We start from the raw sequence: 14500 nt of genomic DNA on the forward strand, positions 1-14500 counted from the left end.
AGATGGCATTTGCACTTACATTTGCGATAAATAGATTTTATCCCCATAACACCTCAGCTGTAAAATCATCCTCATTATACAGATTGGGAACTGAAAAGCAAGAAAATTAGGTGACTCAATTCCATCAGCAAGGCTGAAATAGAATCCAGGTCCTGCACCCAAGCCCAGTCCTTTACACACTAAGATGTCTCAAGTAAAATAAAATTATGTAGATTTAAAAATTCCTTATGTTTGTTAATCATCCTATAACTGTACCTAACACCTCACTAATGTAGCTTATGACATTGAACTACTTTGACTTGTACAGTTTTACTCCTCATCTTAGAGCGATATGCTTCTCACTTTACAAAGTTGTTTCTTCATGTGAGATTTCCCAAATTCACTTTGGTTATCTGTTAAAGATCAGCCTCCCAGTGTGGGAGCTGCCTGAGAAAACAGTATCCTTAACTCTGAATATCAGCAACATTCAGGGAAGTAAGCTGTGCCAGCACACTAGAAGAGGGAAAAAAAAAAAAAAAAAAAAAAAAAAAAAAAAAAAAGGCAGTTGGTTTGCTAAAACAGGAATACTGGTACCCAGTGCCATGCTAAGCTACCCACTCTAACACACGCCCATCCAGCAGCACCTGGACACAGCAGAGCTGGAGGTGCCACCTTACATGTAAAGCACCAGCAAAGCAAAGGGCAGGTGCTGCCACCGCGCCAGACACACAGGGCAGTGCGGAGGATCAGCGCCAGCAGATACACCGAGAGTGCGCTGCTGCATCCCGGGGCCTAGGTAAAAAACAGATGAATGCACTTGAATGCTGTGCCTGGCTGCAAGGCTACCGTGTGTGGATTTGCAGAGTTTTGCCCAGGGCACTACTGGAACAGTCAAGCTGCACATGCGGCTGGTTTGGGTACTTCTAGCAACATGAAATCTAGCAACTCACTCTGGAAGGCGGATCATACAGTTATTCAACTCACAGGGAATGCCAAAAACTGCAGGAACATCCATTTCTCAAGGTCCTACTACCAACGGCCTGGAGGATAGATATTTTAAATGTCTCAGAGAGCAAAAAAGCACCCCACAACCCCAAACAAAAAAGGTTTTTGTTTTCTGCTTTCAAAGATAATGCTGGTCATGAAAACTTGGTAGCATCCTAGCAACACTTTCAATAAAAAGTCCTGACTGCAAGTACAAAATTCACTCTTCATGAAATTGTGCTGTGTTTTAAACCACTGAGAATAATAATCTGAATGCTCAAAACAGGATTTAAACCTGCATAATTCTCATGTCACAAAGCTGACAGAGTTTGAAGCTTTAGAGAGATCTCTGAGTTAAGCATCCATGTTTTAGGTACCATTTTAAAAAAATCAGTATTGCAGGAAGGCCTCAAAAGGCTAGTAACTATGTATCTAAATTTCCAGGCTAGAAAATTTCTGGAAAAAAAAACTGCCATGCAAAAATCAAGGACAAACACCATCACTAAAATTGTTCAGGTGGAATGAGCAGCACACCCTTTCAATCACAATGTATCATCCCAGTTCTCTGGAAGCTTGTAAGGTGTGAAGCTACAAGTCTCTGCGAAACAGACACTTCTTAAAAGTCATCTTTGGTTTAGTGGGAAATTTTGCACACTTCAGTAGATTTTTAATTATTCACACTCAAGTAACTACACTCCTACTGGAAAGCAAAATATTAATGTACGATACCTTGCTGAGAGTGTACAAGTAACACAGGTCCCTCCCAGAGTATCAGCGGTGCTGGGCTCGGACTCATCTCAGCTAGCTGCTCCCCTCCTGTGTCTGTCTGCAGAGCTCTCACAGTTGGTCTCGCACAGACAGAGAGCTGAGCCCTGATTCATGATTTCAGGCTCCAGCCATGGAATGCAGCCATTGAAAACCCAGAACTATTTTTACTCTGAGCAGCCGCAGCATTTCTGCCCCATAAAGACTTCTACAGCTAAAGCCTTACCCCCCGCCCCGAACCTGACCAGAGAAGATGCATGGTTCCCTGGCATTTAGTGTGGTTTTTAAACTGCACAGTTGCTATCAACAGGACAAAGCAGCTCAGCCCCTGGCATTATTGTCAGCCCTCAGAAGTCAGACATTTGATCCCAGTTGTCAAAATTAGAAATTCCTCAGAAATGCTTTGCTCCAGGAGATAAGATTAGCTCAGAGCAATGACTGTCTATATGGTTTGTTTTGTACACCACTAACCCCAGCCTGCATTTAACAAATATATAATGACAACTTCAGCTAACTGACAGACTGCAGACACAAATAAAAATCAATACATGTCCAACAGAAATCACTACATGTTTTAAGGAAGACCACAAGGCCAAGGCAACCCAGAAAAAAATCACAAAACCCACAACAATGGCTTTTTATATAGAATATATGGAATTGTCTTTAATAAATAATTAGCAACAAATCAGAGCTAGACACCTGACTAACCTTTCAAGATTACACAGAGAATACTGACCACTAGAAACTTTTACAGCTGTGCTGTCTTGAACGTACAGGATTCTACAAGTGTACTTCAGAAATAAAAAATGCAATCTAGTCTTACTGTGGAGGAATAAATAACAATAAAGAATAACTAATCATGTTTTTGCATAATTAACTTTAATCAACACAATATACAAGCACTTTGGCAGAGAGAAACCCAAGAGCAAGTGCACAGCTGGGCATAGATAAGGGGTCCAAATACCTAAGAACCGTCAGACTCACTGACTTAACTTGCTCATCTGTTGCTTTAGACAATGCAAAATAACGGTAGGCATTTCTCAGACATACATGGTTAAAACACAAGAGGCACAACACAAAACTGACAGAACTACGAACAATAGTCCATTATTAGTTCTTAACCTGTGGAAGCATCTGGAGGTTTAGGTAAGAATCCACAGGTCAGCAGTATCACATCTTGTATTAAACAATGGTCCCTGCCATCTAGAGTTTTCAGGATGATGAAAGAAGCAGCATGCAAAGGGTGAGGCTGCCAAGTTCATAGGAAAACAGTTACGGTCACCACTAAGCAGCAGATGCCTTAACCTGCCAGGCTTCCTAGTGAGTTTTAGGGGCAGCAACCCCTGTAAGATCCCTTCAAAGAGCCACTGCAATGGAACCTACAGTACACACATATACCTAGAGTAACTTTAATGCTACATGTCACTTAAAGACAAATCCTTGACCAGATATACCCAAAGCTGTGGCAACTGACATTCTGGAGATAGTCCATTTCTGAAAAAGGACCAGCATAATTACAGGAATGTTTCTCAAATCACTCACAACTGAGTACCTTCACCACCATGCAGACTGCTTCTGCAGCTCCAAAGGATCTGGCCCTTTTAAGCAAGACTTTGTACTGGGAATCCAACCTTTGCTGTTTCATACACAGAGTCTATTAAGAAAGTGTAGGGGGAGTGTGAGGAAAGCAGCAATGAAGGAGACCCGTAAGGAACAAGAAAACTACAATTAGAGTGTGTAGAAGAACATGAAACATATCTTAAGTGGGCCAGATCTGACATCAATGCCCTAAAGCTCAGAAAAGGTGTTAAACAAACAAGCCCGTAATGTCTGGAAGGCTGAGCCACTTTAGCCTAGTGCTGTGGGAAATAAAGCAGAAGAAATGCTGTTGCTGTGAATTCATGTCTCTATGAGAGATTATTCTCAGTGAACAGCCTTCTGCTATTTCTGCAATGAGCTGACTCTCCAGAAGTCCCTTTCACATTTGCAGTGAGACACCAGAAACCCCATCAGCCACAAAAAGCCAAGAGAAAGTCCAGCTAACATAAACCCTATGCATGTAGCTTGACAGTTTCTATCCCTTTTCACCTAAAAATTAGGAAGTATTCCTACCTGCTAAATTACTATCAGTTCAAGGACAGTGTCTCAAATTGTTGGCGCTCACAAATCAGTGTAAAAGACTGGTATAAAACCCATTCCTTTCCAGCAGAATATTGAAGGTTCTCCTTACATACTACCAAATAGAATTCAAAGGGGAAAAAAACCCTACGCTAATACAAACCTGAGGCTGTCTGATAATACCTTCTGCTTTTAATACCTTATTCAGCAAGCCTCAAACTTTTTGAAAACCCGAAGGTGAAGAGCCAAGATAACCTCCATGAATTTTTAACGAGGCTCCCTTGGAGACTGCCAACACCAGATAGGAAATTATTCACCATTCTCCCAGCTGAACTCACTGGCTCATATCGTGATGTTGAGGGATAGTCAGAGGAGTGTCTAAAACTGAGAGTAGCAATATGAGGACATCTTTTAAATGAAGAGTTTAAAATACTTATTTACACACTTGATTTTAAAAGAGAATCTTTTTCCTTCTGTCCTCAATTTTATGCCATGGGGAAGTGGCTTGGGATCAATGGTCAAAAGAACAAAAAAACCCACAAATACAAAACCCTATACAAAGCGCACTAACAGTTTTTAGGTATCAGAAGAAGAAGTTACCAAAAGTAATGTAGCAGTCACTATGACAATTATCAAAGGGGCCTTAATATATAAGAAAGGAGGAAGAAGAAACAAATTTTAAAAGTAGCGATTTAGGGTGTCGAATTTCAACAAGTTTTAAAGTTTTTGTTCTCCCAGAAAATCCACACTACTCATCTCACTTTTGAGAATTAGCACCGTGCGAGGCATCTTTTAAGACATTTTCAGGCATAATGAAGAAATCCCAAATCACTTTTTCATAAAGATCCTATATGCTTATAGGAGAAGAGAAATAACGAAACTATCGATCACTAGTGTTAAAACAGTCCATGCAACTGAAGACCAACAGAAAAAGAATCTGAAACCAATACATCAATCCTATAGCTTCAGTTTTCAGGGAGAATATCAAATTATTATAAATAGCAGCTATAATGCTCAAACTCAGAGGCATCTTGGGTCTTTCTGTTACTCTTCAAGAAGTACAGCCAGGCTGTGGATCCTGCTTAAAAAGGTGAAGGGAAAGACCTGACAGCTGATATAATTGCTGCCGCTTTCTAGCACCGCTTGGGGGAGATCGCACAGGAAGGAAGGGAAAGGAAGAGAATCCTAAAAAGGTGGTGTATTTCTAGCTTACATCCCAAGCTAGCGGCCTGGTAAACCTCTTGCACTTACATGCAGACAGAAACCAAACACGAAGACACCCACAAACATGCATTTCTTTCCTCTTCTTCAGCAGCCTCAAGTGCTAGTAATCATAAATAGTTATCATCACTATCCAGCCAAAATACATGTGCATGAGAGAGACAAACACCTCTACAGCTACCCAGAGCCAGGTCTGCAAGTACAGTGCAGGACAGTCGCTAACTGGAGGCTTAATTTGTGTTTGTGTCATTGTGACGTTATGCCCAGCACTGTGAGAAGTCTCACCCACTCCCCAGGGGTGAGAAGTTTACAGAACCAACCCCAGCTGGGAGGCAGAAGCCAAGAACTGATCCACCTGCACTGATGCAAATCCAGATTGCAAACAAGGAAAGCTCAAGTTATGACATTTGCACTTATTCCTATTTCGGGAGGAAAACTGGAAGTAGTAACTCTCACCTTCTGCTTCGGGCTTGCAGTGATCCAGCCATATTGCTCAATGGCATCTAGGCACAGACAGAACACTCATGAATAATCACTATATGTCTTATTTATTTACCATTTCCTAAAGCATTTGTTCTGAGCTACTGTTGAAAAAGGACACTGTGCTAATGTTACTCTGACTCAGAACTGTCTTCCTTCATGAACTCAAGACCTTGCAACACAGGTATTTAGTATCTAAATTATCTGAATGTATTGCCAAAAGGAGGTGAAACTATTGAAAATGAATGTGCCTGTAATAAGAGCACTCATTTTTGTGTACAAAAGAATCTTCTGTCAATGAAGTCTGCAGGTGTGCATGTGGTGCTGTCACGTATGTTATCAGGAAAACTTAATTCTACTTGCAATAGAGACACCAAATTCCCTGCAACAATAAAATGTCAAATCAGCAACAGAAAATGCCAACTATTTCCCATGTGTTTACCTTTCATTTTGGCTTCTTTTACTGTGATATGTTAACTTGTCAGATAATGCAAAATGCATCAAATCAGGGGATTCTTTCAGAAGTTCTTGTAGATACTCTCCCTCTTCTTAGATCACAGCTTGGTTTTTCCCTCTTAATTTCTTCCCTTACACCCTCTATTTCCCTCTCCTACATCAAGAGCCAGAACGTCAGCAACCTCAATTAGAACAAATATACAAATAAGGAATGCCATGGTGCCTACTGAAAAAAATAATTATCTCCTGTGTTACTACATCCATGTAACTGCTCCTAGTCTAGCTCCTTAGAATGCAAATTGGGAGGAAATTGAGAACCAAATATAATCATAACAAGACAGTAGCATAAATGTTCAGCATTTTAACTTTTCTAAATGGAATCACACATGCAGCATTCAACAGAAAACAACCCCCCCAAAAAATTACTCTTCTTAGGTAATTCAATTTTGAACAGTGCATGTAAAAAATGCTATTTAGCTTGTCTGACTTGTAGCAGGTGCCTTCTTTACCATAAAGTCTCCTTTTATGAGTAGTAGTGGCTATACTAAAATGTTTTTCGACACTTCCAGGTTTTCCAGAGGGAAGACTAAGAAACCAATACATTTTTTTTTTTGTTTGCGAGAATCAGCCATTGATTCAGTGTAGCATTTTCATACTTCAGCTGTTCTCCAGGTATATCCAGTAGAATATTTCATATTTACCCAAGGCTGCCACACATCTGGGAGTCCTAACCATGTCCAGTGTGCACAGCAAGTACAGCAGCATGCAGTTAGTCCAATATTTTTCAGAGTAGGCTAGGGGACTGAGGACTGCTATTACTGTGTTAGCTCAGAGCTGCCATTTTTTTTGTGGTTTACCAGCTATGCTTCTCAAACAGGACAGCTAACGGCCTCAGTTCTGACCAAAGGGTACCAGAATGGTAGCTGGTGCAAGATGCTCTTATCTGGGAAAGCTAAATGGTTTATGTACAGCATAGACATACGGATCAATAACTGAAGCTGTGATCCATGGAGGCAGCTGAGCCTTGACTGATCACAGCAGGGCATCTTTGATCTGATGGATCAGATCTGGAAAGGGTATCTCTCCAAGGGGATAGGTTGGATCCCACCAATTTCTCAGCAGCACACTTACCACCCAAGAAAGAAATCTGAGGAACATTATCCAGCATTCAGAAGGACCCTGCAAAAGTCTGATGACCCCTAGGTGGGATTCAAGACAGATCCAATAGCAGTCAGTTTAGGTGATCAGAGGGGCAGCTGCTACCTGAAGACACCAGGTCCCTGGAAAAAGGCAGCCAGTGGGAGAGGCAGACACTGGAAGGAGTACCTAAAGGTGAATGGCACTGCAGGCACACCACACGGTTACAGGGCACGACAGCCTCACCTAGACACACACTGTAGCTACCAGCAAAACAGCAGCTTAAGTGCTATTTATTCTGACGTGTATGTATGTATGTACGTGCTCTTGTCTTTCAAGTGTTTACCACCTGCATCAAAGTGTTCTTAGGAGACAATTTCATAATTTTTCTCACTGATTTTTTTTTCCCTAAAGTTTACTGGTTCTCAGAGATTGTCTGTTTAGGTGTACACCAGCTGATTTACTAAAACATAACACCCCTCCCCATAAATCTTCCCTCACATATCTCTTTAGCCCACCAAAGCTACCAAAACACAATTACTAAGGTGTTAGTAGTAAACACTATTACTAACACAGGGATTCCAAAGGCATTATGTACCTAGCTTATAAGCTTTGGAAAAGCCACTAACAGGCAATAAAATACACATCCAATTTCTTTTGCTTGTGCAGTCATACACCTTCTCTGCAAAAAATACATAATTTTCACAGGAGTGCAGAAAATACTTTATTATTATTATTATTATTTCTTCATAAAAGTAATCCACAGAGAAGTCTATGGATTCAGGAAGGCACTTCAGCATATACTTAACTAAGGAATAACCCCATCTCATACACAACCCTGAAGAACAGGAGGTGAGAATCAGGGAGCTCTCTATTGCTGTCTGATGAGGCTAGCCAAGGCTATGCTACATTTTTTCCTCAACTGAGACACCAAAAGATAAAAAGCAGGATATTTCCTGGTACACCGACTAACTGCAAGTGGGAATACTCCTCTAGACCAAACTGCTCTCTAGTATGAGATAAACAAGGAACCTCTATCAACAGTCCACTATTTCTGGGGTGTCCTGCATAACCAGCAACATGCTCTCTGCAGTTACAAAGATCATTAATGCCACCTTAGGTTCTGTGCAGTTCTCGGCCTCAGGAGAAATAATTTATTTTCTCCTTTTACTTCAGAAGACATGAAAATAAAAAGCAAGTAATATTCCTGCAGGCCAGCAGAAGAACTTCCAAACATGCCTGTTTCTCCCTCCACTTAAAAAGCCCACATTAGGTACCAGTGAAAACATGCCAAGGGTTGTTCAGCCCCTGTTCTGGATAAATAAGAAACAGTATTGACTGTTAATGAGAGCTGGAGCCATCCAATGTTAAAGTTCTGCTACTGAGCCAAGCTTCTGCTACAAACGGAAATCGGATCTACATGGAAGCAAATGCACTTTCCCACTGTGTGGATCATAAATGAACAGCATTAGTCATTTTGCCATTTGGAATAAAATACTCTGTGCATTTTCTCAACTACTATTGTTCTATTTTATCACAGAGGCTGGTATTTAAATTTTCCCTCAGTTCCTTGGCATCTAACAAAGATCTGTCAAATGTAACTTCTGGCCCTGCTTCACAGTTCAGCATTAACCCATGCACGCTTGATTCCTTGTAAACGCTCGTTTTTCCTAAAAGTAGTAATTTGCATCGAAGAGGCATCATTGCGCTCAGTCTCCAAGCACTGTGGGTTGTCACAGATCCAGCCACTTCCGAGGAATGCCATGGATTTATCCTTGCTGAGGAGTCAGCCTGGGCATCTAAAGGCTATGAGGACTGTTAGGCTCACGTAGTTTGCATCACACCAGCAGTCGAATTTAGTAGTCCACAGCCATAAGCTGGATCAAGTGTTTCTTGAGAGAGTCAAGACACATATAAAGATGACAAGAAATAAGCATGGGAGCAACATGAAGGTGGTGAGTAAAGAATGTGAGTGGATTTCATGAATACTGCCTACCTTTTCCTCTGGCACAGATAAAGACTTACTGTCAAGATTTTCTATTAAACCTTTACAACACTAAGATCTGAATGTGCTGGAAATAACCCAATGCAATGCATTGGAAAATTGTTAAGCCATAATCATTTTAGCTAAGAACATCGTATTTATGACAGCTCCACCATTTTCATTACAACTTTGGCAAACATGGAGAGCTTTTTACTCCCCATTTAACAGCTATTTTTGTCAAGGCCAGAATCACCATTAATACTACAGTATTAGAGGCTCTGGCTGCATTTTAATCAGAACTAGTCTCTCCTTCATTTTAGGAAGAAGAAAAGTGTTGCAACCTACTAGTTTGTCTGGCTGCTGCTGCTGCTGTGAGTGTACAGAGGACACCCATTTGCATCCAGAAGGGCAGCACAAGAAAAAGGGAATTCTATCTCTGGCTTTTAATTCACAGATTTTCTGTCAAGGCAACAAAATATCTAACCAGGTAAATGAATCTGGGGGAATCAAAAGGCAGAAAATACAGTGATCACTGACTAACGTGATACATCTGCTGCAAAATATAGCAGGCATTTAAGTGGAACTCAAGGTGATGCTAGAGCCCCTGTTGCTGCCTGCCTGTAATTTCCTACCTGCAACTGCCATTTGAACAGCATGTCCCAACCCAGAGATCCAGACAAGCAGGCCTGTTAATGCAGTTTCAAGGTTTCCAGAGTCTGAGCTTTGTTAATCGCAGTAAAAAATTTAGTGTCAGGGTTGGCACCTCCAGTACCCCTGCTGGGGACCCTCAAATGCAACATAGGACTTTAGACATATGCAGCACACAAAAGGATGCTCCTGCATAGTAAACAAACTCAAAATGAAGTATTTTAAAAGAAGGAAGAAAAGCTAACTAGAACAGCAGTTGTGGAGTTCTGCCTAGCTAGAAATTACTGGTGAAATTCATGCTTAAGGTATCAGATGAGTCATTGTTTCAATTTGCTTCTATTTATTCCCTTGTTCCCCTTCTCACATTATTCTGTAGCTCCTAGCAGCAACTTTATAACAACATATCCATAGCTGATGTGCATACATCTCTTCAGCCTGCCTCACACACACATAATGCAATACTGAAAAGCCTAACAATACAACCAGTTCTAAGATTCCTAACTTGCAAAGATCCTCCACAACACAGTATTAAACCTGGAAATATGCTCTTCATTCTACAGTCAGAGACATTAGTAGTCATATGACTACATTTATTCCACTACATTCTCAAAACTGGCAACAGCTGATCCATACTATCTTTAAAAAAAAAAAAAAAAAACCACAAAAAACTAAAAGCTTTCTCCATAAATTTTCTGAAATATTTACAGATGTCTAGTTAACACTACAGATACCTAGTTAACCATGCATGCTTTGGTAACCTGCAGCTCTTACTATATGAGAAGCACCAATTTTCAGATGCTGGGCTGTCTTTGTAAATGTTTTCAAGGAGATGCCCTTCCATCATCCTGGCATACCACAGCAGAGAGGGTTCTGATAACTATGTATTATCCCAAACAAGCAACAATGAGGAAAAGAAAATACCAAAACCAAGGCAGAGCTAGAAAGGCACAAACTGTCAAAGGGAAGGGAAGCTTCTGCTGCTTGCTTATGCCTTGCAATACATTCTGTGCAAACATCTGTAAAAGGATAGGGGGAAAATAAAAAGAACTTTAAGACACCAAAAATAAAAAATATGCCATGTAAGAAAATTCCAGACAGGCCCAAATATATGTTTTAATTTTGTTCACCTGAATTATCTACATTGATGTGAAAAGAAAAGCTATAGCCATTTGGACCCAGACCCCAGTCTGAATTTGGATATCAAATACTGCATTTCCAGCTCTGTTTGAGAATATTTGCAATGACACCCTTTGCCATGTCCTACAGCTGTAAACAGCTATAGCTTACACCTCAGGGTATGGCAGGGAGTCAGTGCCTTTCTGCCTAATGCAGACGGTGAGAGATACCAGAGGCCATCGCCTTTTATGAAGTACCTTTATTTTGGAGGCCTGTTTTGGAGGCCAAACCCCTGACCTGAAAGCCTCTTTGGCAAGATTCCTTCTTATCCCTAAGCTGAACCATAGAAATCCCAAATCAAGGGAACTAGGAAAAGAACACAGAATCATGTGGACTGGAAAAGATCATCAAGTCCAACCCTTAACCTAGTGCTGCCCATCCACCACTTGTCTCTAAGCACCACATCTACACAACCTTTAAACACCTCCAGGGATGGTGACTCCACCACTTCCCTGGGCAGTCTGTTCCAGTGCTTGACAACCCTTTCGGTGAAGAAATTTTTTCTAATATCCAATCTAAACCTGCCCTGGTGCAACTTGAGGCCATTTTCTCTTGTTCTATCACTTGTTACTTGGGAAAAGAGACCAAAACCCACCTCGCTACAACCTCCTTTCGGGTAGCTGTAGAGAGCAATAAGGTCTCCCCCTGAGCCTCCTTTTCTCCAGGCTAAATGACCCCAGTTCCCTCAGCTGCTCCTTGTAAGACTTGTTCTGTAAACCCTTCACCAGCTTCATTGCTCCTTGGACACAGTCCAGCACCTCAATGTCTTTCTTGCAGTGAGGGGCCCAAAACTGAACCCACTCAGCGAGGGGCGGCCTCAGCAGTGCCGAGCCCAGGGCTCAGATCCCTTCCCTGTCCCTGCTGGCCACACCAGTGCTGACACAAGCCAGGATGCCATTGGCCTTCTTGGCCCCCTGGGCACACTGCTGGCTCGCATTCAGCCAGCTGACTCCCCTCCCTCAGGGAAGCCTGGTCCCACTGCAGCTAGCCTCTTTGGTGTCTTTGAGTTTCTAGGAGCCTTGTTTTCTTAAAGTGGCGGAAGCTTTCCTAACCATGGGCCTTAGATACACCTATGCATATCACACAAAACAGAGAAAGGGCCTGAAAACCTGCGAGGGCAAACAGCAAGTCTTGAATGCTGTTTCCTTTCACAGAAGCATTCCTGAACATGTCTGGGGCTTGGACTCTTGTTTATACTACAAGCAGTTACTTTTAGTGGTAAAAAAGCGCCATTTTGAAACAATCTGTGTCATCTGACCCACTAGTGAATGAGGAAAAGGCTGTGGATGTTGTTTACCTGGAATTCAGTAAAGCCTTTGACACTTTCCCACAGCATTCTCCTACAGAAACTGCCTGCTCGTGGCTCGGAGGGCCGTACTCTTTGCTGGGTATAAAACTGGCTGATGGCCGGGCCCAAGAGCTGTGGTGAATGGAGTTAAATCCAGTTGGTGGCTGGTCACAGGTGGTGTTCCCAGGGCTCAGCACTGGAGCCAGCTGTGTTTAATATCTGTATCAGTGATCTGGAGGAGGGGATTGAGTGCTCCCTCAGCAAGTCTGCAGATGATGCCAAACCTGGCGGGAATGTTCACAGAATCACAGAATGGTTTGGGTTGGAAGGGACCATAAAGATCATCTATTTCCAACCCCCATGGGTTTTTTTACATGTTTGTGTAAGACAAGTCCCCCCAAGACAGGCTCCCCTCAGTCACAGAATAATAGAATGGTTTGGGTTGAGGCCTTAAAGGTTTAGTTCCAACCTCCATGATTTTACATGCTTGGATTAAAATAAAGTCCACTCAAGGACAGGCTCCCCTCAGCCCGCCAAGGACAGGCTTTTCTCAGTCACAGAATGCTTTGGATTGGAAAAGACTTTAAAGATCTAGTTCCAACCCCCATGTTTTTCACATACTTGCATAAAAAAAAACAAATAAAAGTCCCCTCAAAGACCAGCTCCCCTCAGCCCAGTCTCCCTGCAACACTCCAAGGTCAGGCTCCCCTCAGTCACAGAATGGTTTGGGTTGGAAAGGACCTTAAAGATTTAGTTTCAACCCCCATGTTTTTTACATACTTGCATAAAAGGAAAAAAACCCAACTAATCAAGAACAGGCTCTCCGCAGCCCAGAGTCTTCTCAGCCCCCCAGTCCCGTCTCACTCCCCCAGCCCAGTCTCCCCTCAGCGGATGCAGCCAAGGGCAGGAAGAAAAGGCAGTGTAATAAACGTGATGATGATTTGTGTTTATGAAATATATTGACATTTAATACAAATGTATGTGTTGTAAATATTTTACAATGTATATATGTTAAGAGAAAAGTTATTGTGGCTTTATCTTTAAATTGGTTGGAGGCTTCATAATCTCAGACTATGTAATGGCTGTGTTGGTGTTTTGACTATGTTGTTACTGCACCTAGTGGAAAAGTACCAGAAAGAGCCTTGTTTTGATGGAAAAGTACCTGAAGGACCCTCGTGGGAAGGGGAAGAGTGGAAAAACACCAGAGAACCCCCCCTCAACAACACCACAGAATCTGAGAAAACTCCACTACACTTGCACAGACTAAACACACCCATTTTATGAATATGTATTAGAAAAGACTATAAAGGGGGTGGGTTTGTTTACATGGTGTACATTGGTGCCGGAGTGGACACTCCCTGGCATACCCCACACGATTTTGCTTATTCTTATTTCAATAAAATTATAAAACTATATTTGGCTTTTGGCTTCTAAATTTATAACAAGGGGAAGGGCACAGCCCCCTCTCCCCGCATCCCCCGGGTTGCTGCGAGATGGCCGCTGTTCCCCCCATCTCCGCCGGCACAGCCGTGGGGCCCCGCACTGATCCACGGCAGCACCGCACACCAGCCTTCCCCAGCACGTTAGTGTCGCCATCGCCTGAGAGGCGCCAGGTGCCCGGCCCACTGCCGCCATCGTGCAAAGGGAACATATGCTGGCAAGGCCTGGCCAGGCACCCGCCCATCCTGCTCTCCGCGCCGAAGATCTGCTGGAGGGTGTTGATGTGCTGGAAGGTGGGAAGGCTCCACAGAGGGGTCTGGATGGGCTGGAGCAATGCCAACTCTAGGAGTTCAACAAGGCTGAGTGCTGGGTCCTTGTTTTGCCAATTATTATGCCTAGCATAAAGGACACAGCCAGCATAAAGATGAACCAATAACCAAATTGTATTTGATACAAAAGGGTCAGTACATGGGTGAGTTCTGGGGGTACAAACAAGTCAGTCAGATTATACATAATTGACATCAATCCCACTGACCCCAAAAACAACACTGCACAACCAACAATGGGTGGAATAAATGGTGACATGCAGTCTGCCATAGAAGGGATGGGAGACAACTGAGCCAACAAGCCAAACACATAAGACCAAGAAGCCACATCCTGAATCTCTACACAGCCCACGTTTACAAAAGCCAGACCTGACTGGAGCCCAGTCCCAGGGAGGCGGGAGGTCCTTCCCCAACAGGGAACTCTGCACAGGGCATCCACCTCACAGACAGACACTGCCCCTCCTGCAAGGGGTCCCAGCTGTTATCCCTCAGTGGGAC

At 42.6% G+C, this 14500-nt stretch overlaps 1 protein-coding gene across 2 annotated transcripts in view; it reads right to left on the reverse strand.

Annotated features, from left to right (window-relative positions):
* Window positions 1-14500, reverse strand: part of TSPAN4 (tetraspanin 4) — a 383591-nt gene that overhangs the window by 248041 nt on the left and 121050 nt on the right. Inside the window, exon 1 of one of the 2 annotated variants that reach the window (XM_026850345.1) lies at window positions 1693-1949. The exons of the other annotated variant lie outside the window; for it this stretch is intronic. Within the exon in view, the coding sequence (XP_026706146.1) occupies window positions 1693-1759 (67 nt within the window). The 5' untranslated portion in view covers window positions 1760-1949. Of the gene's footprint in view, window positions 1-1692; window positions 1950-14500 lie in introns of those variants that run through there. 2 annotated transcript variants of the gene reach the window in all.

This window comes from Athene cunicularia (genome assembly GCF_003259725.1).
Source record: "Athene cunicularia isolate RWA chromosome 5 unlocalized genomic scaffold, athCun1 chr5_part2, whole genome shotgun sequence".
Lineage (NCBI taxonomy): Eukaryota > Metazoa > Chordata > Aves > Strigiformes > Strigidae > Athene > Athene cunicularia.